Here is a 27,673-nt window from a genome sequence, read left to right as displayed (position 1 = left end):
CTTGTTATGACCCCAGTCACAGTGGAAAAGCATTACCTTTATGTACTAAAAGCCATCATAAGAGTAGTACATCAGTTTAAGACATGTGTTTCAGGTGAGTGCTGTGGCCCAGTGCCCTTGATAAAAAAAAATAAATCACTATAAGTTTCTGGGTTCGAAGATAGAGCTCATGTTTCTGTGTGAGAGAGGGTGTGTGAGGGAGTGTGTGTGTGTTTTTTAAACATGTATTTGATTTCTAGCAATACTTTTATAAATTTTTGGCAGAAATATTTTGGAATCTATATAAATGACTTCCAAGTTTTGGGGGGAAAAGATGAGATTTTGTGATCTGTAAACTGCATGTTTCATGGAGATGAAATGAATCACAAGGTGCGATTTGCTTTGAAATGGTACAATTACACTTTGTCCATATTTTACAAACAAAATTTTCCACTCCTCTTTTGGAAGTTAACGCGCCCAAACATATGCAGATATTAAATGTCTGTTAGTGCATTGTTATTGCGCTCTGCTATGTAACGAGTATTGGATTTTCATTCAAAATTAAAATTTACATTGGTGTGACCAGACTATGCGTTGATTCAAGCTATTTAATTCTAAATAGGATCTGAAATAATTTGAAGAAAAAAATCAATATACAGATTGTACTAATTTGCATCTTTAAAAATAGAACGAGAAAAACCCCGCGGTAAATTAATGAAGATTATCCGTCAACACCTTTGTTTTTGGGTTAATTCGTTAGGCATCAACGATCAAGGATTTTAATTTGTTGATTCGAAAGGAAATCAAAACATACATAAAAAATATAATATGCATATGAACTCCATGTTAGATAGAGTGAAATGAGAGCTGGCTCCGAGATCTAGAATTATACTTAATATTTCTCAGAAAATTTTCCAGTCCTCTTTTGGAAGTATTGAAGACTTTAGGTTCCGTACTTAAGTTCACCGGTAAAAACTTCGGAAAGATTTTATTCCAAAGTTAGGTATGTATCATTTGTTTTCTTTGGGATTGCATATATACATATAGATTGGGACATTTTCATATGTTTTATTATCATATACAAGATACAAGATACAAGATAAAAGATATTTTATTTACCAATCAAGGGCCCCGGGGGGCATTTCAACATACATAAATGTACATGCAATTTAAACATTCTCTCTTTTCTTGTATAACAATATAATTAATTTTTTTTTAAACAGTTATATAAATGACCAAGTTACATAATAATATTGTTCTCAGTGTCACTGATCATACATAATACAAGTGTCCAGAAGAGTGTCATTGATCACAAAACAATACAAAAATGTGATGCTATACATGTATAAATTTAAATGGCTTAGCATGCATAGACATGATGACAGAGTCTGTGTATTTATACATTGGTTCTTTTACCATTTTCAGAAATGAATTTTCCAAGTAAGCATAAAATTTCTTTATTTTCATTATTCAATATCCATATGTTTTTCATCAGGTGTCAAAGAAGAGAAGTTTGGGTTGATTTTTGATATTGTTTCACCGAACCTCTGTCTAAATTGATTCCAGTTACCGGGTTAGGGTAGAAAGGGGGCGGTGTTAACAGGAAACTTTTGAATTGAGTTCTGAAACATATGTCTAAACTTTATAGTATTATAGTGACTGTCTTACATACTTAAGTTTTTTTCAAAATGATTATTTGAGTGGTTCCCTTAAAGATCAGCACAGAATTAAACAAAGTCCAGATCCTGTAGGTAGGGATAGAAAATGTGTACATATATGTAGCAGATTGAGGGACATCAGTTCCAACAATTGCTTGTAGGTATGGTTACCAATTAAGGAATAAGGGTAGAACTAAGCCTTTGGTTTCATAAATGTAACAGTTATTACATTTCCAGGTCTATTTTTTTTTATCGACAATTAATACGGTGGGAATTCAATTTGTGCGTTTAAATATTGTCAGGTCATTCGGTTGTAAACTCCAAGCACTTAGTCAATTGAGAAAAAATGTATAAATAAATTTGAAAATAAAAGAAAATTACATGTAAATAAGAACACATCCTTTTTGTACAGAAGGAGATAATTATGAGATTGAAAATTAATGACCGACAAGAAGGTGTATCAAATATCGTCATGTTCAATTTATTAACTTGTGCACGGTGTAGACTATTTATAATATGCATACATTTTATACAAATTGTAAGGGCAGCATGCAGCACAGTATACTTATAATTATAAACAATGCACCCATTTGAGATTGTGTAAAACAAAAACATGGGGGATGGCAGGGATGGGGTAATTGAATAAAGTAATTGTAATTGAGTGTAATTAATTACATTTTTCAAAGTAATTGGAAGTAATTTGTATTTGAGCGAGCCTTCAATTACAAGTAATTGAATGTATTTCAATACATTTCAAAAAAGGTCATGTATTTTCAATTACTTTTCAATTACATTTCAATTACTTTTTTTCAAAATGAAAGTTTATATTTAAAAAGGTCTCTTATACTGATACATAGTTTTATACTGGTGGTTTTATATTACTTATTCCCATGTTTTATAAATCTCAGTTCTCCCTAGTCCCACTTCCAAATAACAATGATTGTTTAGTGATAGTTAACTTGTTTTACAGCAATTAGACTAACTACATCCCCTTTTAGATTTACCTGTATTCTATTCATTTTAAGATAGATAATAATGAATGGAATTGTGATAGATATTATTTATTTCCTTCAAAAATATGGATTTGAGAAAGTAACAAAAAAGATCTTGCCATACACCATACTGGTGTAGCATGGGCTTGTGTTTGTACAATAATTAATTGTCTCATAATGTTTTATTTGTTTATACAGTGTGTCACACTCATTATAAGGTAAAGGTAAAATACTGATTTTGACCAGGTGAACCCCTATCATACCCAAGAACAAAAACACTGAATGAAAGTTCGAATTCGATCGCTATAGAAAAAATCTTACTTAAAAAAATCTTTATTTTTTTTTATGAAAATAAAACTCGAAGTAATTGAAATGTATTTAATTACATTTGTCAAAGTAATTGAAAGTAATTAATTACATTTGAAAAAATCAATGTAATTGTAATTGCAAGTAATTGACAAAATTATCAATGTATTTGAAAGTAATTAATTACATTTCAAAGTAATTGACCCCAAGCCTGGGGGATGGCATTGTGTTTTAAAAATAAATAAATTAATGAATTAATTAATTAGTGAATTTTGTTTGAGTTTACTGATGTACGTGCAGCTTCGTTGTTAATTCTTCACAAATGATATTTAAAGATTTATACTTAGTTCTGTTCATATAGCATTATTATAAAGTACAACTTCTGACTAGGCCATATATAAGAGTTATTTTTCTTGATCTCTCGATCGGAGCAATTTTAGTTTGTTTGGCCCAAACAGTTGTGGTATATATAATAAGTTATATCACATACACCTGAAAGCTTTTTAAAAACTAAATGTAGACAAACTAAGTGCACAATAATTCACAAGAGACGGTTCATATTTCCCTGTCCATTTTATAACGTGTTTCACTTAATTAAATTCAACTGTGCCTTTGTTCTTAATTAAATTTTCTCGTACTTTAAGCTTGCAAAAACATTTGTCATTTTTATTTAAGTCTGAGAAATGAAACACGTGTACGTGCAAGGAATTTTTTCAGTAAAAATCAAATGCCAGACTTCTTTAAAATATTAAAATAAAACCCAACCATTCCTATTAAAAATGTACACCCATCATTTGATCTCGTTTGAGAAGAAAATCACATTCAAATATTGACACGTTTCAAGGTCACGTTTTAAATCAGTCTCGTGAACATCATAAACCGGAGACCTGGCCGAAGATTTTTATTTTTCATTTATAGAGAAAAACCTTGAATTTAAGGGTATCACTCGAGGAAATGCATTATAACTATCAAGCATGATGCAATTCCCCGAGACTGCCACGTGAAGTCATGCGCAGTTCAATATATCCCATATTAGGGAGTGGGCATCGTTGTGTCTTCCATATTTGGACCTTGGTTTTCGCCATATTAGGAAGGTACAAGCCATATTAGGTAGAGTAGACTTTATAAACGTTTTAATGCTTATCACTACTCTAGAATTGTAAATCATTTTCATTGTTCAATAACATGTTAAATATTTTCCTGAATAGAAACATTTTAATAAACGTGTTAAATCGAGTTTCCTGAATAGAGACAGTTTGATAAACGTATTAAATGCTACACTAACTAACACTTTATTTTGTTTACGTTTATCTACTAGAGTGCGTATGGAATATTTTAACTGAAGAATGCTATACATTGTGGAATTATTAATCTTTTATGTATTTCTCGAGAAATTTGACAGACATGCAGTCAAATACTATAATACGTTATTAAAACATTCTGAATCATCAGAAAAAAAACTTATTAAACGGGTATTATATAACGCGTATAGCTTATTTTTAAGAAAGGTATCTCTCAATAGTTTGACAATTCATCTTAGACTGAATTCATTACAGTAGCTGGAAAATCGTTTTGTTAATGAGCAGGAAGGAAAGAAAAGGTATATAACCAAGAAGTCAATATTTTCTCATGTAGCAGTTTTTACTTACTAGTATGTAAAATCGAATTGGCGAAACTTTGAGAAAAATCTGTTTGGTTTTTTTTCTCTCATAGCTATAATTTAAATGAATGAACATTTATTAAAGTCATTAAAAAATGTGTGTGGGCTTTGAGAAAGTGCATGATGCAATGTTAGACCGCAGCATTAACTGAGCTTGCCACGTTGTCATGGGCAATCCATTACATCCCCATGTTAGAATCTATCTCCTGAGCATGCGTCGTTGATAAATTCCAAAAATGGACTCATCAGCTTTCGCCTTATAAGGAAACTACAGTCCTTATTTTGAGGAGTAAAGTTAGTGCATAATTACACAGGCACTTGACTATAAAGTGTAATCATTTTTCTTATATGTAAAAAAAAATAAACCTATACCTAATAATTCTGTATATCTGCATGCAAGTACTGCAAGGGCACACGGACTGGGTGTGACCTATTTATTGCTATTGAAAAGTTTCAATTTCCAACTGCTTAAGATTTTCTTTCTTCTCCGTGGCACCTGGGGTCTGTTATATTAAAGGAGTAAAAAATTTTTCTCAAGGTTTCGCCAATTCGATTTTATATCAGTATTATGTGGGACTTAAGTACAGTCTGAAACACAAGACCGTAACTAGAAGCATGCTTAAATTTGACAGTCTTAGCAAAACTTACTGATCACTTATTCCAATATCACTCTCAACATGGCATACGGGTAGATTCATGAATTTATTTTTGGGACGCTTTTTAAATAGTAGTGGGTCCTAGGTTAAAAATACTTTTAAGAGGGCTGGGTGGTCATTTTTAGACTATATTGATCTCCTTTGGAAGAAGAGCATCATATAAAGATATCGAAAATGATCAAATTTTAAAACTAAATTGTATGAAATTTTTCTTTGCCAAATGATACTTGATATTTGTTTTTGAATTAGACTATGTTGACTGGAAGGCAACGAAGAGAATGAAAATGAGATTAAACGGTAGAACGCATCAAGCGCGGATTAGGGAATAGGGCGTTCACTACAGTCCGAGAGAGAATTCGTGTTTTATGCCCTTTCTACATATTTGTATTGATTATGGATTATTTTTAGTTTGAACCCTGGTTGTTATTTTCACCTTCTTCAAATAAAGTTATTAATTTAAAAAAAAAATCGGGATATTTTAGACTAGATAGAAGACTTGCCATCCAACACAGCCCTGAGGATGTAGCTAGGTGGGACTTCGTGTTTGTGCTTTCAAAGTAGGGATGGACACACACCGTCTTTGTACCCCCCCCCCCCTCAATGATTCTGCTGTATAATTAGGGCTTGAGCAAATTAAAGGTTCACTCTTTGTTTTGTAAGTTATCAATAACTTATTTTCAGTTTTGCATACTATTCTCGACCTAGCTGCAGAACTGTAGCGTTAATGTTTTATACATGAAAAATACAAAGGGCACTAATTTTAAAATGTATCATCGTATATATAAAGATATCAGACAACTGATATTGTTTGTCAGGTCATTAAAAATATTTATTTATTCATTTTTTTTCATTTTTATTTTATGTAATGTTTTCTTATTTTATTTTGTTTGGTTTATTTATTTATTTGAGGAAGAGGGATATGCTTAAGCCGTGTACTTGATATTTTTTTTTAAAGAAATTTTAAAATCACTCAAGCAAAACTGTTTATCTATTGTATATTTTTTTCCTCATCTCGACATGTGCTCAAGGTTTGAGTTGACGCACCGTAGATAAGGTTTTATAAGGTCAATGTTTTCTTGTTCAGTCACAGCAACATTTTCGTTTCGTGGAAAACGATCCGTAAAATAGACCTGGCACGTTTGCATCATCGAACAGGAAACGGCGAAAGTAAGTTGACTAATAAATCATGTCATGTTTGACAGTTTTTTACATTTATATTTGCTGCAATATAGACAGAAAGCAAAAGTTTTAAAAGTTTTAGTGATATTATTCATTTATTCATTCACAGTATGTGTGGAAAAGTCAATATTTACTTTAAACATAACAAGAAACGTGGTCATTAACGCATGGTGCTGCAGAAAGAAAAGACTTGAAAGATCGTGCTAACATTACGCTGCATTGGATCGTTCTTTCAGTTAGTTAGATTTGAAAAGCGTTTTACTTTTAATAATTTTACCTATATTTGTTTCTTTTTTTATTTAAAAAGCGTGTAATCCTAGTAACTCTACTGTGCATAATAACCGCGTGTATTGCCTTTTGTTAATTATGTAGGAGGGCATACCGTAAAACACAGCGTACACTGTATGGTGTGCTTTAGATTGATAAAGTTTCCTGAATGGTAGTATTGACCGAATCCAAAGTTTTTACTCTACATAATCATAATGGTTAAATATCATAATTTACTTTATTTAGAAATATTGATTCACAATCACAGGCTTTAGACTACTCAATAGTTGAGGCGAGTAGCAGAGATTGCTCACTTAAAAAATTGTGTTTGATTTCCTTTTATTATTATTTAATAATTAAATGTGAGTGAAATATGTTATATTTAAAGGTTCCATATATTTAAATTTATGTGAATTTTTTATTATATATTTTAAGTACTCAAGGGCATATATTATTTTAACAAATGTTATTTTTTGTGTCAATGAATTACTTCTCTTTGCTATGACCCTCCTTTTCCCAGCCTTAGTAACTCAAACACGTTATTTTTCCAAAATAGTTAAGTTTCAATAAATTAATAACTTGTTTAAGTTATTTAGTGTCATTCCTCCCTAACTTCACACCTCGTGCACCAAATGTAAAGGTTTTTGCTCGTGCACCAAGACAAAAACAAATATTTGACTAAATTTAAACCTTGCTCAATGCAGGAAAATTGTTCAAAGTCTTGGGAAATTTTTTTATTTAATAATAAAAATTGGACATATAAACCATGTGGATAAAACCACAAAATAAGGTGTAAAATGCTGTTTATCTCCACCTCCTCACCATAGTAACTGCACTCCATCTATGTATTACAAGTCCCAAAATGCAATGCATATTGGCAGGAAACACAAAACTCCCAAGAAATCAATGTCCAAGTAGGATATAAAAACCATGTTATTATTAAAAAAAATTTCGTGTGTGTATAATAACTTATTTAAGTTATTTTTTTTATAACTTGTTTGTGTTATGCCCCTGACTGGTCATATTCTTTCCCAGCTGATCAAATCGATGTGAGTGGTGGTCCCTTTCCAGGGTTTGTAATATTCATGGAATTGGATAATATTTTAAATGGGCCTGCCCCCCCTCCTCCCCCCCCAGGTAACAGGTTGATGGTTCAAGTTAGATGAGGAGTACCAGTAGTAAAAACCATGACTAAAAATATTCCTCTGAACCATCAATCCTTATCAAGTATCTAAACCGAAGATTGATGTGTGCACAGAAAAGACCTGGAATCCAGTTGACATGAATTAATATCTTCACAAAATGTTAACAACTTTGGCTAACTGTTCACTCATTGCTTAGGAGACCAAGGCAATGGCATATTTATAAGTTTAAATTTAGCAAAATTTTTATCCCTGCCAGTGAATGAAAACATCTTGGTGGGTTGTTAAACTCCATAAAACAAACAAAATATAAAATGTCACAACCAGAATATTTATCATTGTTATTAAATCTTTTACATATGAATCAAAAGCTGGTACATGTACATTTGTGAATCAATTATGAAAATTTAAAATTCTAAAAGTTATTAACAGTGTTGCTGCTTTAACCATGTTAATAAAGAAATAAAAAAAAATCTGATTTGGTATGCAAACCTGTCAGGTATAGAATTATAATGTTCTGTTATTATTACATTATTTGGACAACATGTGAAATGTGGGGGACAACCCAAAGTTATTTTTACCCAGTCAAATCTGACATATATGTAACAGAGCTTATACCGGTATGCCACCGAATTTATTAAATAAATAAACAAAAATGTCCTTGAATGAGTTTGTAGATAAACATTAATGTCCATCTGCATGAAATGAAAATAAAGCCATAGGAGTACACCATGGTACACAAAGAGTAGTGACTGAAATAAAAACAGTTTTTATTTTAATTCATATATGTTCATGCAGGTTTCCATTCTGTAAAATGTGTATTATTTTAACATTTTTTTGACATAAAAAATAAAGGCCATAATTTTATTATGCAAATTAAAGCTTGAGTGATGATTTAATTGATGTAACTTTTCACATATGTTTCAGGTGTCAAGAATTCTAGCCCAGAATGTCGAATGGCAAGTTAGACAAATCCAGCGTCATGACCAACGAGTCTGATTCTACTCTCGAGGAGGAAAACGCTGAGCGAGGGAACTGGTCCAATAAACTGGACTTTGTTCTGTCCTGTCTCTCGTACGCAGTAGGATTGGGAAACGTATGGAGATTTCCTTACGTATGTTACCGCAATGGTGCAGGTGGGTAATTTTTTTAATTTTAAGATTCATTTATCTGTATGCTTTTTGGGAGCTTACTCTAGATTATTAAAATAAAATAAGTGAACATCTAGTATCGGAACTTAATATCCTTTGCATACAGCCATTGATTACAGGTCCAGTAAAAGAAAAATATCCAAATTGAATTTTCAAATTTAAAAATTCCCAAATGACAAGCAAATTGAAGTTTCAATGCTTTTTATCAAAAATATTGAATGTTTTCAGGGGCTTTCTTGATACCTTTTGTGATCATGCTGTTCATTACGGGAATCCCCCTGGTATTTATGGAACTCTCCCTGGGGCAGTACGCCAGCTCAGGGATCGTTATGGTGTGGAGGGCCTCACCCATATTCAAAGGTGAGTTGGACATCTAATAGTATACTGCTGGTAGGGAAGCTTTAACTTGGATTGACCTTTAAATCTGCAGTGGATAATCCAATAAGGCCATTCAACTTCCTCAAAACCCTCAGACTTTGGGTTATTGTTGTCAGATTAAGATAAGCTGTCAGTCTGACATTTCCCTGCAAAGCTCAGACAGGCTAGTCTAGCTAGTATATAGCTGGACTATTTATAGCATTTAGGTTCTTAGCTCTAGTGGATGAAGATAATAGAAGGACCTGGTCAGTACTAGTAGTAGATGACTAGTAGGACATATCTAAGGTTAATGGCTCTACTGAATAAAGACAAAAATAGGTAGTGAATCTATCAGTTAAAAATTGATTCTCATCCGTCTCAAGGAGAACAAAAAATAATCTTAACTGTAAAACTCTTACAAAACTCTTATCCTAGTTATTATAGCACTGTTTTAGTTTGATTAAAGTTTCAAAAAAAAAAACAAAAAAACATGAAGATATTTAGGTCTTCATGAATTTAAATGTAAAACTTGAACTTTAAAAAAAGTCTTGGTGCAATTTTCTTGTACACTTCTAAAAGTACAAACCAGCTACACAAGTCTCATTCAAATCTTTTGGTTATTCAGTTATTATGTAAACTGCTTGTCAAGATTTGGAAATTTAAGAGTTAGGTCAACATACATGTCTGCAATTCAGAAAACTGAGGTTTATTCAATACAAAGAATTTTTCGTCATGAATATAGCAATTGACTGTCAATGCAAAATAGAAAATAAAACTTAAATGTGTTTAAAGGTGTTAAATATATTCTAATGGTCACAAAGTTGTGGTCTATCATAAAACACATCACTTATTTGCAAAGATTATAGTGAAAGTTATGTCAATTAATTTAAAATTCCAACCTGGATAGATTAACATATCAATCTAATAGACATTCTAATAGAAAAAAAAACTTATTGTTATAAACTTGACAATCCCTGTATTACAATATCAGAGTTTTTATTATAGTAGTGCGAGGCATTGTTTTGTTTGTTTGAGATAATGTAGCTGTCAGGAGAATAATGTTGCTTGTAGCAGTTTGGGATATATACATGGTGGTTCTTAATTAACTGTACAGATAATAAGGCCCTTCTCATTCAAGATGTCTTCATTAATTGATGAAGGCAAAAATGTCACAATAGATAGAAAGAAGCTGCAAATCAAGGAATCATTAGATTTGTAAAATTTCAGATTAATCAATCTGAATACACATTTATGAAGAATTATTCAAAGAGACATTTTAACATTTTATATATAGTTCTTGAGAAAAAAAGAGTTTAAGTCAGAGAAAAGCAGCAACACCTAAGGTCCTATATGTAAACATGTGTATATACCTGCTACATATTTAGTTCAAACTTTCTAAAGAAATTAGATAAAGTGCCAATTTCTTAGCATAACACACAACATCTTAGACAGAGAGATGTAAAAGTAGGTCATTGTGGCATATATGAGTCTGTGATGAGGAATGCTGGATTTCGTGGAATCTGGAAATCTAACATAACACAGTACTGGTGTAGGTTGGAGTGGGTGTAGCTGTATGGTTTTGGTAGATATGTCAGGCTGGGTTTACAGCTATACCTATGCTGTAGGCTCAGATGAGCATTTACTGGGAAGTCCATTTTATTGTCTGGTGTCTTAACCTTTTGCTGGTGATAAACATGATAAAACTGAATTTTAGCATTCAAGCATGTCAGGAAGTTCAGACTCACTTAGCTAAACTCAACATAAGGCAAATCACATCACTAGAAAATTTATATTATTACATGTTGCACTGCATTAGATATACACAAGTGGACATTGGATTGAGTATTCCTTTTACAGCTTACTGTAGTTTGTTTAGGAAATACAAAAGTGAATGTTTTTAAGTGTTTCATTTGTTAACAAGCCAATTGACCCCCTGTGTCTAAAGGAAAAAAGAAGAGTGCATGCACAGATCTACGGGTGGGGGACACTTTAGGTGTGGGGGTGGGGTTGAAGGGGTCAGGTATAAAAAAATTTTGCAAAAAGCTCAGAAGCTTCTTGGAAATGAAAGTTTTACAGACAAACAGTATTCATGAAGGTAGGAATTTATGACTTTGAACTTTAACCTTCAAGGTTAGCTAGAAGGACAGATGGACAGACAGATTGAACTGAATATCCCCCACTTTCAATGGAAGCCGGGATAAAAATATTCCACATTTTCATAAAATTAGATGTAGTTAATCGCTTAATTTAACAATTAAGCCTTGAGAACAGAATGTTAAACTTGCATGAAACAAACTTCACTGATCCATTTTAATACTGTGAAATCAAAATTTTCATAGGGGTTAAATTTTCATTGTTTTCAGGGTATGAACATGATGAAGAGACCCACTAATTCATGTCCAACACAAAATGTAAAATTTTACATACATAACTACTCAGCAATTCTTCATCCACGAATTCAAATCCCCACGAACCAAGAGTTTAATTTTCTTCAAACCACAAAAATTTGACACACGAAAATATATGAATTAATTTACAGTAATAATGTTTAAAGCAGCATTTGTGTAAAATTCAGTGTGTTTCACTTTAAATTTCAACTTTTTATAGACACAACTATGATGTATAATGGCTATATATTCATTAGATTTTCAACAATATATTAGTGATACTTTAGCCATTTGATAAAGTGATCCGATCACAGTGTGAAAGGATGTCAAAGTGAGTGAAATCCTTTGATAGTGAGACAGAATGTCAGAAGTGCTAGAACTTTTGATTTTCCTTCATTTTATGAAGATCAATATGTTGATAAAAATATTCCCTGGTCTGTTAAAATAGAAAGTTAATGAACTGTTGAATATCCTTATTTATCAAAGAAAAGCATCAAAAATCCACAATTTAGGTTATGAATAAATTAATCATGAAAGAATGATTGCTATCTTATGTTGTATTGATTCCCCTGAAACAGAGCTGACTTTGACATGCCATGGTTACTTGTTACCAGAACATTTAGTATTATCATCTAATTTTCCTTGCAGTCATTTCATGGAAAATTTGTTTGCATGTTTACACTCTGTATTTAAGTGAAAATTGAGCTATTTTGGATTTCCTAATTGCTTTTAGCAAAACAGATCAACATATGGTATGATCAATAATTCACCCACTCTGTAGGCAGGTACAGATGGGGAAAATTATGGAGTCTTCTCATTCAATCACAGTACAGAGATGACAGTACCTAACCGTGAAAGATAAATATTCTTAAAATAAGGGAACAGTGGCAATTTGTCAGCTAGGGTGATGTATCTTTAAGAATGTAATACATCTCCTCCAGTCAGTAACCCTATTGTTGTAATTGGCTTATACTGTATGAAAGCCTCTCGGTAGTTAATCACAATCCTTTGGTAAATATGCCAACAAAAAATTAAAACCATACAAAAGTGTCAAAACATACCTTGAATTTTCAATATAATGGACTATAGAGTAAATTTAGTGAAAACGAACGTGTGGTCATTGACAGAAAATGATAATTATTGATTAAAAAAACAATTAAGGTAGAAACAGATAAAAAGTTTGTGACCCAAACCCAACACAAGTAAGGATGCAGGAATTTTTTTCCGGGGGGGGGGGGGGGGGGGGGGGGGGGGGGGGGGGGGGGGGGGGGGGGGGGGGCCCAAGTCAAAAAATATATTTCCAACCAGAAATTTCTTGACATGCAAAATGAAAACAAAACACCTGCTCCTTCCTCCCCCTTAACCTTCTTTCCTTAACTTGAAAATTTGTGTGTGTGTGTGTGTGGGGGGGGTTAGTTGTTGGGAAGGGGTACAACCATCCAAGGTCTTTTTAATTTGGTTAATATATATATCGGTACATCTAATAACACTGCAAAGTCTGTGTTATTAAATGTATATATATTAATGGAATAAAAATGATCGTGGACCCCTTCCCCCCAGAAAATGTGGATCTGTGTTAAGTTGGTACGAAAAGTAAACTTTATCTCATATGGCATATCCCTAATAAACTAAATTTAAGCTAAATTTTAAGATGGGTAATAGAGTATATGTTCAATTTAGTCCTTCATAATAATGAGTAAAATACTGATGTAACTGTGTAAATGAGAGCTAAAAACAGAATTGATAATTGATGTCAAAATTTTAGGATTTTGTCTGATTTTTGTTTAGGTTTTGTTGTTGGGTATTTTTAGCACTGCTGGTCAGAGACCTGAAAGGAATGTTTGTCATTTATCTGTCTAACTTAGTACAAACAGTGTTTAAAAATGCTTTCTGAAATCACAATTTTTAAAAGCCGGAAACTACTACTTCATGACTGCGGACATGGGGGCAATGTTTTCTAAGCAAAAGATTTTTTTTCAGCACATTAAACTTAACCTGTACAATGTGTGTGAAATGATAAAAAAAGTCATTTGTTGATGACGTTTTAAAACTCTTTTTAATCCATTCCTGTGTTTTCAGGAGTGTAACAACTGTTGTAATGTGATAAAGAGGGGGTCACTTTCATACATCTATACATAAAATGGAGAATTAGTTTTTATAAGAAGTATATACATGTACCAGTAATGTGCATGTATTGGTCTTAAGATTAGTATTTGTGTGAACGATATGATGAAATGTCTCAAGATACTAGCTAACGTCTTAATGTTTGATAGACATAATTTATATAACAGCGGTATTTGTTTACATGAAGCCATTGTTTGATAGTAACGTGTATATTCATGATAGTGTAAATTGCACTGTAATTTTATTTTTTTGCCACATGTAAGGGGAAGAACTTGATAAAATCATCAAGATTATCTTGATAAAATTCCTTGACAAAGTAATTTCTATTTAATGATAATCTAGTCAATGATTAAACTAATTGTTTAAGTTCTTTAGGTGTCAGAAACTAGCGGAAGAACAAAGGCTGTGTAGGTCTGTAGCCAGTGTTTTTTATCTGGGAGATGTCAGATCTATCTTTGATGTGGATCCTTCACATCTTAACATGATCCGTTCTGTTTATAGGGCTTTAAAATTTATAAATGTGTTCTGACTTATAACAATTTTACACACATTAATGATCATACACCTAAACAAACTAAACAACGATTCATGAACATTATTGAAAGCATATTGTAGAATTGTAAAATTTACTAATAAATAAATTAATTATATGACATCTGATCTGATTAGGTTAGATGCTGGGTAAAATACATGTATATGCATGTGCACAAGCTACTGAAGACAGAAAACTTATCTCAAAATCCTGGCATTTGTGTATGGATGTATAAATGATAGTCTGATCGTAAAAGTGATAGGCTAATTGTTTGTGTATTGGAAGTATATTGGGGGTGTAGTGTAAGCAATAAGTGACTGCATTAATAATAAGAACAACCCATATGTAAGTAATTAACCAAATTGATGTAAATCAGTATCAGGGGAATTATGGCACGCGGATTGGTTCAAAAATATTTTCTGCACGACCTTAAACAAAAATTACACGAGCAAGTCAAAACTTACACAAAGTGCGGAAAATACACACAAAGTTATTGAAATTTACACAAACTATACAAAAACTACACAATCAAGAAAATATTTACACGATATAATGAGAAAATTACACAAACGTAAAAACGAAAACTGCACAAGTGAGAATACAACATCGACATTATATACAGCGCATCCTCATTGCGCACATTTCATTAATATTCATTAGAGAACAGCTCAGTGTGGCTTGGATGCTTGAAACGTTATAAAACAAGAGGATGAGTTATGTGTTAACAATATTTATTCAATCTTTTAAAAAAGATTCAGTCTTTCAGAATTACGCTAGACTCTCAAGAATATGCACATTGTTTTATACATTTAAAAATTGACAGGTACACAATATGCATATAAATTAACACCCCTCTATTAAAAATGCATTCTACATGTATAGAAAATATATCATCAGTTGCGTGTTTAATTGTTAGATTATTTAATGTCATTCCTCTATATAGCAATATCTTTTGAAAGTTCAAAACAATGATAATATCATAGTAAAGGTAAATAAATAAAAACAGCGTGAGGTAATACAGGAGAGTTAATTAACAACAAATGAAACTCTTTTCCTCCACCACCCACAGAGTGTACTATGGTAATAATTAAGGTTGTGGATGCGTGACCTTTTCATATCGAGAGATTCCTGGCTCCCCGCTGGTGCTGGAATGAAAGACACCTGTACGATAATCGATTTATAGTTATTTGACACATCAATAATACCTTTTGATTGAAGGTTACTAGCAATTCATTCAGAGATTTTGAAGCAATGTTGCTGCCATCTGGGTTGTGGAATTTGCCCGATACATTTTTAGAAGTAAACAGTAAAAAAAAAAACGAGCAAATAATTGCGCAACTTTAATTTTAATATTAAACGAATCCATCATTTTTTTTAATAACTCGTAGTAAAATTATACAGTGTTTTACTTATGTGAATTTCTGTTTTTCTAGTGTAGATTATTTTGAATAGGTAAAATGCATATAAAGGAGTTAAACAATTTAAAATTATATTATGCTGATACACATTTACTATCGCTTTTTAAAGTGAGGAGGGGGGGGGGTTATACCTAAACATTCTAATTAACAAGCAGAAAAAAGGTAAAGCGTCTATTCTCGAAAATCCTATTTCGTTTAGATAGTGATCGAGGCACCTTCAATTCCAATCCAGCAACAAAAAGGGGGCTTTTCAGTTGAAATTTTACAATGGAAGTAGGTTCTGTTTGCAAAAAAATAACCCAAAAAAAAAAAAAAAACGAGGAGGGGGGGGGCAGGTCCCTTCTGATGCTACGTGCCTGAAAAATATTTTTAAGAATTTAAGGGTACGATATCCTGGGATTTGCCTGCGCTCGACCTAACAACATTTAAAAATTGGGGGTTGGGTTGGGGTCAACCAGCATGTAAAGGAAAATTTACTATAGCAAAATCTATACTCAAAAATGATGGGGAATGGGGGTGTACAGGCCTGATTGACGATTAATTTCGTTTCATAATAATACAAGTATAATCATGTTCTTTTTTTTCATAATGGCCATTTACATGTATTTGGGTAAAAAAGGTAATATTACAAGAAACTTAGTGGTTGGAAAATAATTTTAAAAAATCATGAAGTCGAATTTGAAATGTAAACAGAATTTGTTGTCTTGGAAAATAGTTGCCACACATCGAGCTCCATAAAGAACATAAATTATTTGCATTTTTCAGAGTGATAAAATACGTTCTATAACACTGCTGTATCCATTCTATTTTTTTTATATTGCTTCCTATTTGTAACATTGTACTCATAGATGTACTTAGTAAATCACAATGTTTTAAAAGTAACAAAACACAAAAGCGCATGTACATAAAGCACATAGAGTATATATGTTCTCCTTTTATCTGGTCCTTTTCATTAAAATGAAAACATTTATCACGCAATAGCCATTACGATTGAGTGTAATGCTCACAAGAAATGTGTTGTTTGTATTGAGTAGTTTATAACTGAAAATATGAGATTTCATGAAAGGAATTCATAACAAAGTATATGCTAAAGATCTCCAACCAAAACTGATATCCTGATATTTTATAAGTATGAATGCACGTGTTATTAGAATAAAATGTTTTTTATGTTTGACATTAGATCTAAATACATGCTGTGTACATCTAAGGTAATACCAAGCTTTTTAAGTTAAAAAAAATATATATCCAATAAAATGAATACAGGTATATATAATTTCCTATTCCGAGTGGTAAAGAAAATAAAATAGGTACAAATGAAGAGTACCAAAATTAATTCTACAGCTTAATGATTATAATCAGCAATAATTCTGCCAATTTCAATGAATAATCAACTTTATTAATCGTTTGATTATGCAAGTGTTAATTTTATATTTATACAAGTAATTTCCGAAAAAATAATAATTCTAACAATTATTTAAAAGAAAATCAAGATCCTAGTCAACCGCACTGTTTATCGTTCGGTACTTTTAGTTCGGAGTCGAGAGCATCATATGCAATGGTGTTTTTTTTTTTTACCTCGCATTATACAATTCCTTCTTGTCACAATTTTTGTCATCAAATAATACCTCCATATATTAGTTAGGATCTTGGTCAATACAAGAAAAACATAATATTTTGAAAAACTTTGATGTATTCTCACATATAGATCACATGGAAACACTTCATTTGTTCGATTGGCATTAGCTAGAAATCGGATCGAGGTTTAGCAAAGAAATAAAAAAGCAAAGTAAAGAACATGCCATCGTCAACGCCATTTAATTTCCATTCTCGATTACATCCAGCTAAGTAGATAAAGAGTACAGAAAACCAAGAACACGATGAATAATCTATGTGCATAATAATGATATGCGCAGCTGTATGCGCAGTAAAATTGTTTGTGTAATTTTTAGTTTCCTCTGCTCGTGCAATTTTTGATTTTTTGTTTGTGCAAATTATACCCCTAAATCGTGCAAAAAATTTCCGATTCGTGTATTTTTCGTTGTTTGTGTTAAAATCTTTCAAACTATGTGCAATTTTTACCTATACGTGCATTTTTATTTTACTCGTGTATTTTTTTCATCTAGCTCGTGTATAAAATCTTAATCGTTGTGCAGAAAATAATTTTGAACCAATCGGCGTGCCATAGGGAATGCCTTAGAGATGATGGTAATGTTGACTTTTTCAGGAGTTGGCTGGGCTATGTTTGTGGTATCGGTGTTCATCTGTATCTACTACAACATGATTATTGCCTATACCCTGTACTATCTGTTCGCTTCACTAGCTGCCAATCTACCGTGGGCTGAGTGTGGAGAATGGGCCACGGAAGGTGGGAAGAGTTATCTCTCCTTACACACAATGTTCTTACAGCTCCATACATAACATTTCACTTGTCTAAAAAATCATTTCTATCTCTGTTCCATTGGAACACTTGGCTAAAAGAAAACTTTTTTTTGTCCTAGCTATGAAATAAACAAAATAAATTTAATATGATTCTGAAAACATTCATATACAATTATACATAAGGCCATGCAAAATTAATTCCTTGGTTCTCAGGCCTTTTTTCAAGAAATATGATGGGGGAGGGAGGCATTTTTTTTTTTTACTTTTTATTGCCCCCAAAACATGATGAGTCAGCTTTTTACATTGTACAAAACCTCAAAAAATGATGAGGGAGGTGATTTGTTGTTTTTATTTTATTGATTTAGCAATAAAAAGGGTCAATGAGGCGCCCTTGGAAGAGATGAGGGAGGGCCTGAGAACCTAGAAATTAATTTTTTTTGGCCTAATCAAGCTCTTTGAGCTATGCTTTAAAACTTAGAAAATCAAAATAAAGAACCTCCCTTTAAGAAAAATAGGAAATATTTACGGTATATGTTATCCTAGTTCTGATGTCCACATTGTTTTATTTTTCAAAGTAAAGTTAAGGTAAATTTAGTATGAAACATATGTCTAAAATAATTGTTCTGAATCAGAAGAAGATCATTATAAACATTTTATGTGTACACTGTAGTATTAAAATGTTACATGCTTACATGTTACTGCTTAAATGATACCTTATTTATTTTCTGTGCCATTTAGCGTGTAGTACAGAGATGAAGTTTAAGATGTTGAAATGTCAGCGTACCAATGGTACCTGGTGTGATGACCAATGTGTCAACTCCACTGCTTTAGACTTCTCTACAATGAATTGTACCTTCTACAACGGCACAGACAAACTTAAATCACCCAGCGACGACTATTTCCAGTAATTAACTTACTATACAGTATAGCTACTTAACACTTTTACTGCATGGTCAAGTCACAATCTACTCTTAATTATTTAACAAACTGAATGTATTCTTTGAGACTTGATGACCGCACTCTCTGATCTAAAAAATAAAACATGTCTTTTAATCCTCAGAAACAGTTCTATCATTTATTAGTTGCATATTTTAGATCAGAGGTTGCACTCTATATTAAATATCGAAAATTAGCTTTCAAAATTGGCCATTTTTATAGACTTTTTCATTAGGAAATTTACGCATTTTGTGACGTCTTAATGCATTGATTAGCCAGAAAATTACATCATTTTAGATAGATACGCGATCACCAAAGATCTAAGTGATATTCAATGCATTGTTAACTAAAACTAAGCAGTTTCAGTTTTTCAGAAATTCACAGGGCCAAGTAAGACCATTAGTGAACCTTGTTCTTTGAACTAAGTTTTATTGAAGTCGGCCAAATATTATAGACATATTTGTAGCTTGATAAAAAAATGACAGAGACAGATGAAGAGAAAATGAATGCTTTGATTATTTTTCTTTCAAAAATGACATACATGTATCACATGATCTGTATTTGTGTGCATTACAGAGTGTATTGAGATTGTCTCAAATCTAAATGTCACATGTATATCACATGATCTGTATTTGTGTCACGTAATCTGTATTTGTGTCACATGATCTATATTTGTATCACATGCTATGTATTTATCTGTTCAGTCAGAGTGTCCTTGACATTACGGAGGGGATCCACTCCCTAGGAGACATCAAGTGGGAGCTGGCGGGGTGTCTACTGCTGGCCTGGGTGCTGGTCTGTATCTGTCTGGCGAAGGGCATCAAAACCTCGGGAAAAGTAAGGACAACACTGAACAATTGAGAATGAAAAATGTTTGACAGTAAATCGCATTCTGAAAGAATTCATACATCAATAAAAAACAGAATATTATGTTTCATTCATTGTTTAATGCTAATATTAAAAGTTAAAAAAAATTGATCAGCATTGTTTATTAATTTCTTATATTTACTCCTGTTAAAACATCTGGATGCCTTTTGTTTTGTAGGCTGTTTACTTCACCGCCTTCTTCCCGTATGTGGTTCTGTTGATCTTGTTAATAAGAGGCTTGACTCTGCCTGGATCTCTGAAAGGAATTGTGTACTACGTCACTCCACAGTGGGACAAACTAGCCAGGGCACAGGTAAGATAGAGCACAGGTATGATAGAGCACAGGTATGATAGAGCACAGGTCAGATAGAGCACAGGTATGATAGAGCACAGGTAAGATAGAGCACAGGTATAATAGAGCACAGGTAAGATAGAGAACAGGTAAGATAGAGCACAGGTATGATAGAGCACAGGTTTGATAGAGCACAGGTATGATAGAACACAGGTATGATAGAGCCTAGGTTTGATAAAGCACAGGTATGATAGAGCACAGGTTTAATATAGCATAGGTTTGATATAGCATAAGTTTGATAGAGCACAGGTTTGATAGAGCATAGGTTTGATAGGGCATAGGTATGATAGAGCACAGGTTTGATATAGCATAGGTTTGATATAGCATAAGTTTGATAGAGCATAGATTTGATACGGCATAGGTTCGATAGAGCATAAGTTGGATAGGGCATAGATATGATAGAGCATAGGTTTGATAGAGCATAGGTTTGATAGAGCACAGGTTTGATAGGGCATAGGTATGATAGAGCATAGGTTTGATAGAGCACAAGTTTGATAGAGCACAGGTATGATAGAGCACAGGTTTGATAGAGCATAGGTATGATAGAGAATAGGTTTGATACAGCATAGGTTTGATAGAGCATAGGTTTGATAGGGCATAGGTATGATACAGCATAGGTATGATTGAGCATAGGTATGATAGAGCATAGGTTTGATAGGGCACAGGTTATTGACTTAAAATAAATTCTAAAAACCCTTCTTTTTGTGGTTCAAACAAAGAGAAATAATGAACTTTGACCTGTTTTATTTGTTCATTTTAATGGCTATAAGATTTTACTTTTCACTGTTTGTAGGTATGGGGAGGTGCTGTTGTACAGATTTTCTTCTCCCTGACCCTCTGTTTTCTTCTCCGTGACCCCCTGTTATATCTACTTGTTTGTTTGTAGGTGTGGGGAGATGCTGATTTTCTTCTCCATGACCCCCTGTTATATCTACTTGTTTGTTTGTAGGTGTGGAGAGATGCAGATTTTCTTCTCTCTGACCCCCTGTTATATCTACTTGTTTGTTTGTAGGTGTGGGGAGATGCCGCCGTACAGATTTTCTTCTCCCTGTCCCCCTGCTGGGGAGGGCTGATTACCCTGGCCAGTTACAACAAGTTCAACAACAATTCTAAAATGTAAGTCATAAAACTATGTCAAGTCAAGTAAAGCGCAATCAAGTAATCATTTCGTTGTGAGTGTGACTGAAATTCATAAGATGTTATAAAACTGGAGATTATGAATGTATCACTAGTGTTATCTCTTTCTGACAGGGATGCCATCATTGTGTCGGTACTGGACTCTGTGACTAGTGTCTTCGCTGGCCTGGTCATTTTCAGCATCATTGGTTACATGGCTGAGGTGTTGGAGCAGCCCATTGATAAAGTCGCTACTGAAGGTATCAACCTTTTGTAAACAATTGTCTTTAACCAAGAAATAATAATTTAAAGTGTGTACCTTTGACTAGAACTCTTATAAAACAATATAAAGAACCCTAAAGGGTTCTGTTTCCATCTCCTGTTTTCTACAGGAATGGAGAAGTATGTGTGAATTATAATTTGGCATGAGTGATGGGTGAGAACATGTAGATAAGGGATTTGATGTTAGATTTTTTCGGTTCCCTTTTAACAGGTGCAGGATTGGCCTTTGTAGCATACCCTGATGTAGTGACAAAACTCCCCCTTTCACAATTGTGGTCTGTGCTTTTCTTTGCTATGCTAATCACTCTTGGACTTGGAACACAGGTAAAGTATAATGTACCCAGGCCAGGATATCTGACATGATAGGTAAAATTACAGGTATTTATAGAGATGTGTCTTAACCAGGTAAAATAACAGGTGTGTCTACCCCTCCCTCTCTATCCCCCTCTCTCTACAGTGTCTTTTTTTTTTTACACTTTTTTTGTGATAAAGTTGTGAGGATGGTGGGCAACTTGAATGTGAGGGAGATTTATAATTACAGTAATAAGAATGATATAAAAATATTACTGTTTGGGAATTTATTACATTTTCAACTGTGAAATTTTGTTAAAAAATGCAATTTATTTTTTGAATAAAAGAGATATTTTGTGACAGAAAGAATATCAGAAGTATGGTAAAACTTGATTTGCCTTTTCATCATTAGCTTGTTTAAGATAAAGGTAATAAACCATTCTGAAGTAGACTAAAATTGCTAAAGTTTCTCCAGATACATGTATGATGTTGAAATTCATGTTCATGTTTCCAACCTCGACCACATAACTATGACATTACAACCCTGGACACTGTGTCTTGAAAAAAAGAAAAGAAAATGAAATAAACAAATGTAGATAAAATAATTTGTGATGACATATCACAACAAATTGATTTTGTATTAACCGCATCATTTGCATTTAAAATTAAGTGTTCTTGCTTTATTTATAGATTTCCACGGTAACTACCGTACATACTACATTGCTGGATCAGTTCCCTCACCTCCGTAAAGGTCACAGGAAAACGTTGTTATTGATCGTCATCGCCATCTTCTGTTTCCTGATTGGACTCATCTTTTGCTCTCAGGTCTGTAGGGTATTCTTATATCTAATGAATAATGAATTAAATTACCTGTGCTGTTTAAATATACTAAATCATAGATTTAAATGGATTCAGAAAGATGGAATTTGTAAAGTGCACTAGAAAAGTTTATTCAACACAGACCATAAAAGAAAACGTGACAATATGGGTCATTATTCATGCGACTCTTACCTATAAATGTATATGTACATGTATGTATTATGGCAGGGTGGAATGTACATGCTGCAGTTGTTTGATAATTACGCTGCCACCTACTCTCTCCTGTTTATTGGTATGGTGGAGTGTATCGGAATATCCTGGGTGTATGGTGAGTCCATGTAGGGGAAATTTATATTGATAAAATATAATTACCGGGGAGGTCAACATTACTGCTACATCACCAAAAATTTCAACTCGTTACTGCTACATTTTTTCAAAATTTCAACCGATCATTGCCGCTACAAATTTTTGGTGGAAAAAAACTCATTACTGCTACATATCGAATCAGCCAGGTATGCAGGTACGGAATATGAGTTCCAATCACAAAGCTTTCATAAAGATTTACAGTTCACTTGAAATAGGTGAAATTACAATACAACAGTATGTTTAGCAAATGACAGTCAAAGCTTTACTGATTGTGTAAAGACTGTGGGTTTTATCCATGAACTGAGTGCTTGATTTTAAAAATTTAAAGTGTTTTATAAAATGAAATATATAAATATAAAAAAAAATTAATAAAATATCCTGCTCAAAGTCCTTCTTTCAACTCCTCGTGGTGAGCAGGAGAAACAGGTCTTATGCCTGTATATGTTATACTTAAAAATCAATCTGTACATTCATAAGTGGCTGGTTAGCGAAAGAGACAATGTAGCGGTAATGTATTACTTTTATATGTAGCAGTAATGTAACATTTTTTTTAGCGGTAATGACTATGTAGTGGTAATGAAAATTTCGCAAATGTAGCGGTAATGAAACGCACCCAACTACCGGTATATGTAAATGTCTGCCAAATAAATTAAAAAGTTTGGAAATTATAGAACAAAGGAATGAGAGGGGTGGGGTGGGTTAACTTGACACGAGAAATTTTCTATCTCTAAATAGTAAAAGCATACGTACGTCATATGAAATCTTACATAAATTCTAGATCACTTAAAATAAAGTACAGTTGGCATTTTCCTTTGACAGCTCTTAGAAGTGTCCTCTCTGACTATGTTTACTCAGTATTAGTTTGCAATGAAAACATTATTTCTAGTACAGGTACCAAATAAATATAAGAAATATGAAAAGATTAAAATTTTGTAGGTGCTGACAGGTTTTTGACAGACATTGAGTTGATGTTGGGAACTCGACCTAGCAATATATGGAAATACAGCTGGAAGTTTGTGGCTCCAATAGCTCTGTTGGTAAGAATCAGATTAGTTTATGATTTCAGAGCAGTTTAATCTGTATCTCCACAAGTAAAAAATTTTAAAGAACAATGCACAGTAGCTCCACAGCCTAATTGTAATGTTTTCAAATCTTGGAGGAACTATTGTCTTCCAGGATTATAATGTAACTTGGTTGTACTACAGTATTGTTAAAGACTTCTTGTTCATTCTTTGAGCCCCTTTAGATATTATTTCTACCTTGTCTGGGTGTCGGTTTTGACTTTCTTTAATATGAATTTTGTTCTTTTAACAGGGTATCCTGCTATTCACGGCTATTGATTTTAGCCCCACAGAATATAACAATGAGAAGTTCCCGGGCTGGGCTGACGGGCTGGGCTGTCTGATCACCATAGCTTCCATTATGATGATCCCCATTGTCGCAGTCTACATGGTCCTAAGGCGTCGGAGTCAATTCTCTGGGTCTTTTATTGAAGTAAGTTTACAAAGAGTTTCCTTCAGAATTCCTCATTGTGAATATATTATTAATTTATTTCACAAATTTTTCATCACATTAAAAAAGACCCTTTTCATGATAATGATAGGAATTTCTTCGTTTTATAACAGCAATATTATTGTTTACCAAGTCCATTCTATCAAGCTCTCCTGATTCTGCAGAGTTCTTGGTTTATTTTTTATGGTTTCTCTCTAAAGCTCATCAAGCACCTGTCCAAACCAACGGAGAAGTGGGGACCTTACAAGAAGGATCACCGAGCCCAGCGACAGAGGATGGACGACAGCTATAACTACGAGTCACAGATTCCACTCAAAGACCACACCGACAGTCAGAAAGTCTAATACCAGCCAAAAATACATACGGAAAAATTCGGTTTACTGAGCAAGAATCCTCAGTAGATAATTAAAAGATCAGGTGCAGGCTATCACAAATCAAATGACTGTTGTAATTTTTAAAATTGTTTGTAGATTAATGATATGAATCTCACAGATACGATATTTTTGTTGACAGTTTTTATTAACCTAATTTTTAGGTACAATATAATATGTATCAGCATTATCTACTTGTAGTAGACAAAGCCAAAATTCAGATATACATAATTATGTGCTTTAATCGAGTTTAAATTTCCAGGTAATTATACAGCATTTTTTTTTGCTAAGTAGTCATTAGGATTTTCAACAGACACAAACTTAAGGTGTTTTTGGTAGTACATGGTGACATGTACAACTGAACCTTGTGTTTATGAAGATTCATAAAATGGTCTCAATATTTAGAAAAAAATTAGTGAAGTATCTAAAATCTAACATATAGTGTATGACCCCAAAACTCCTTTGTGCTTCCTTGAATACAAGGTGCTTACAAAAAATGCATTTTTTGTAATTTTTCTTTGATGCCATAATGAAAATTGAAAATTGCATTGTGACACAATAACATTGTAGAGAAGTGAGCAAGTCATGTGATATAAATTGTGACACAATAACATTGTAGAGAAGTGAGCAAGTCATGTGATATAACCTCAATCGTCAGTCCTGTTCTATCAGGAATTAGTTCTTAATTATTAATTATTGTACATTCTCCAAATGTACTGAAGTCATTGATTTTACTTGTGTCTTTGTGTTCTTTTAGGATTGTGATTTTTTTTCCCCACAGCTTTATACACAGCAAGCACAGAAAGCAATGTTTCTATGCTAAAATGCTAAAATGAAAAAAAAAATGTTCTTTTACAAAACTATAGAAAAAAAAGACATTATGCATGTTATGGTTAACCCCAGAGTTGTGCCTTTAATACCTGCCATTGATAATCCAGCTTCATCTGTCAATGGTCAGAAGTGTTATTTTACAGACCTTGTTATATATGCATGCCATTTCACTGCTTTATCGTCTCCATCACTCTGTTTACACATTGTTCAGTGTACAAGTTTTTCATCACCTGGCCCCGTCCTCATGATAAGATGTGAGGTAGTTTCAGAATTCCAATACAAATTTGAATGTTGCTGTATTAGTGCTATGACATTTTATTGGTTTATATTATGCATGTTCATTGTAATTAAACTCGATATCAGCATTTCATATCAATGAACATGTATTTTTAAAATAAATAAAAGTACTAATTTGGAAAGCATAATTTACAATCAAATAAGTATGCCAAAAAATATATGTTGTATAAGTCTTTGATACTTCAGTTGTCAATGAAATTTAAAAATTGACAGATGTGTAATTAAAATTTGACAGCATAATTTTTTTTGTTTTGTATTGCTTGTCTAGGTTTTGTTAGGGATTTGTATATGGTATTTTTATGGACTGCACATATCTCAGATGTGTAGAAACTGGTGATATTACAATAAATCACTTTACATCTACCATATTTCAGGTAATCTGCAATAACAGGACAGATCGTAAATCATCATCCCAGTCCTGCCTATTTACATTGTATTTTGTTTTATTTATTTAGGTTTGATTTCCTTTGAATTTCCCATTGAATCTCCTTATGTATGTTTTAATGCAAATCAGTGAATCTCATCAGCTCTATGTTTTGAAGTGTCTACATTTACATATAGATACAATTATATGTGTGAAATTGTATTTGTATTGAGATGCAAGTTATTTTTCCCACAGAAGCATATTTATGTGTAAGACAATATTTCGGATTTAATAGACAACATTTTTGACTAGTGAATTTACTGCAAGGGTCTTTAAAGACTTTACACTGTAAAAGACAAGATTTTGGATTACACAACATCTGAATTAAACAGGTATCACTGTATCATATATATGTAAATACAATCTTAAGTATGCTTAAAATATGTTTAATTTTGAGTTAGACTGTATATCTTGCAATGTTTTGATTTTAAGATGATTTTTAAACTACCCGTATAACTTTTAAAGTCACTAGGTTTGCTTACCACTATAAAATAAGGTATTTTGGCATTTGTATTATGTCTTGTATTTATAAATTTTTCAGTCAAATATTGAAATTGCACATGTACATGTACATGTATATTATCAGTTTTATTGTTTGGTAATTGATCAAAAGAATTTAACTTATATTATTTTAATATTATGCATAATATCTTGTGGATTTTTTTTAAATCTCTAGAATGTAAATTTTATAATTTAATTTTTTTTTATGTCAAAATTTTGATTTTAATTAAAATTGTTACACCTCTATAGTGGTTCCTTACTAAGTTTCAGTGGTTCAGATGAAGTGCAGTCATATTCAGGGCCCATTTTACAAAGGAACTTACAACTAAGACCAAAATTTATCTTGCTTATAAATTAATTATTTGCATGAAATTGAAAATAGTTCTAAACTTTTTAAAAGGAATGTAGAAGGATATTTTCATGACAGTAATTCTAAGCTCAAATAATAATTTTGCAAAATTTTTACAATCAACTCAAGGTTTTGGTCTTAGTCATAAGTTCTCATTTGTAAATAAAAAAAT

General features: G+C 32.6%; 1 protein-coding gene across 3 annotated transcripts; it reads left to right on the top strand.

Moving 5' to 3' along the window:
* The first annotated feature begins 959 nt into the window (after positions 1-959).
* LOC134232253 (sodium- and chloride-dependent glycine transporter 2-like) lies at positions 960-25,692 on the top strand. 3 transcript variants are annotated; one of them, XM_062714214.1, is made up of 15 exons: positions 960-982; positions 8,767-8,975; positions 9,219-9,350; positions 18,033-18,173; positions 18,926-19,091; positions 19,828-19,960; positions 20,169-20,303; positions 21,355-21,458; positions 21,594-21,718; positions 21,952-22,064; positions 22,722-22,856; positions 23,079-23,178; positions 24,153-24,253; positions 24,531-24,710; positions 24,929-25,692. In XM_062714214.1, exons 2-15 carry the CDS (start codon positions 8,789-8,791, stop codon positions 25,070-25,072), a joined length of 1,896 nt encoding a protein of 631 aa, XP_062570198.1. In that variant the 5' UTR covers positions 960-982; positions 8,767-8,788; the 3' UTR covers positions 25,073-25,692. The 3 variants fall into 3 exon arrangements, with proteins under 3 accessions (XP_062570198.1, XP_062570196.1, XP_062570197.1); XM_062714212.1 differs by lacking the exon at positions 960-982 and adding an exon at positions 4,005-4,045; XM_062714213.1 differs by lacking the exon at positions 960-982 and adding an exon at positions 6,336-6,418.
* Positions 25,693-27,673: the final 1,981 nt, after the last annotated feature.

This window comes from Saccostrea cucullata, unplaced genomic scaffold (assembly GCF_032062105.1).
Source record: "Saccostrea cucullata isolate Sc308-1 unplaced genomic scaffold, CSIRO_AGI_Scuc_v1 ctg1143, whole genome shotgun sequence".
NCBI lineage: Eukaryota > Metazoa > Mollusca > Bivalvia > Ostreida > Ostreidae > Saccostrea > Saccostrea cuccullata.
Note: the sequence above shows the minus strand (reverse complement) of the source record. Positions and strands in the feature narration are given on the sequence as shown.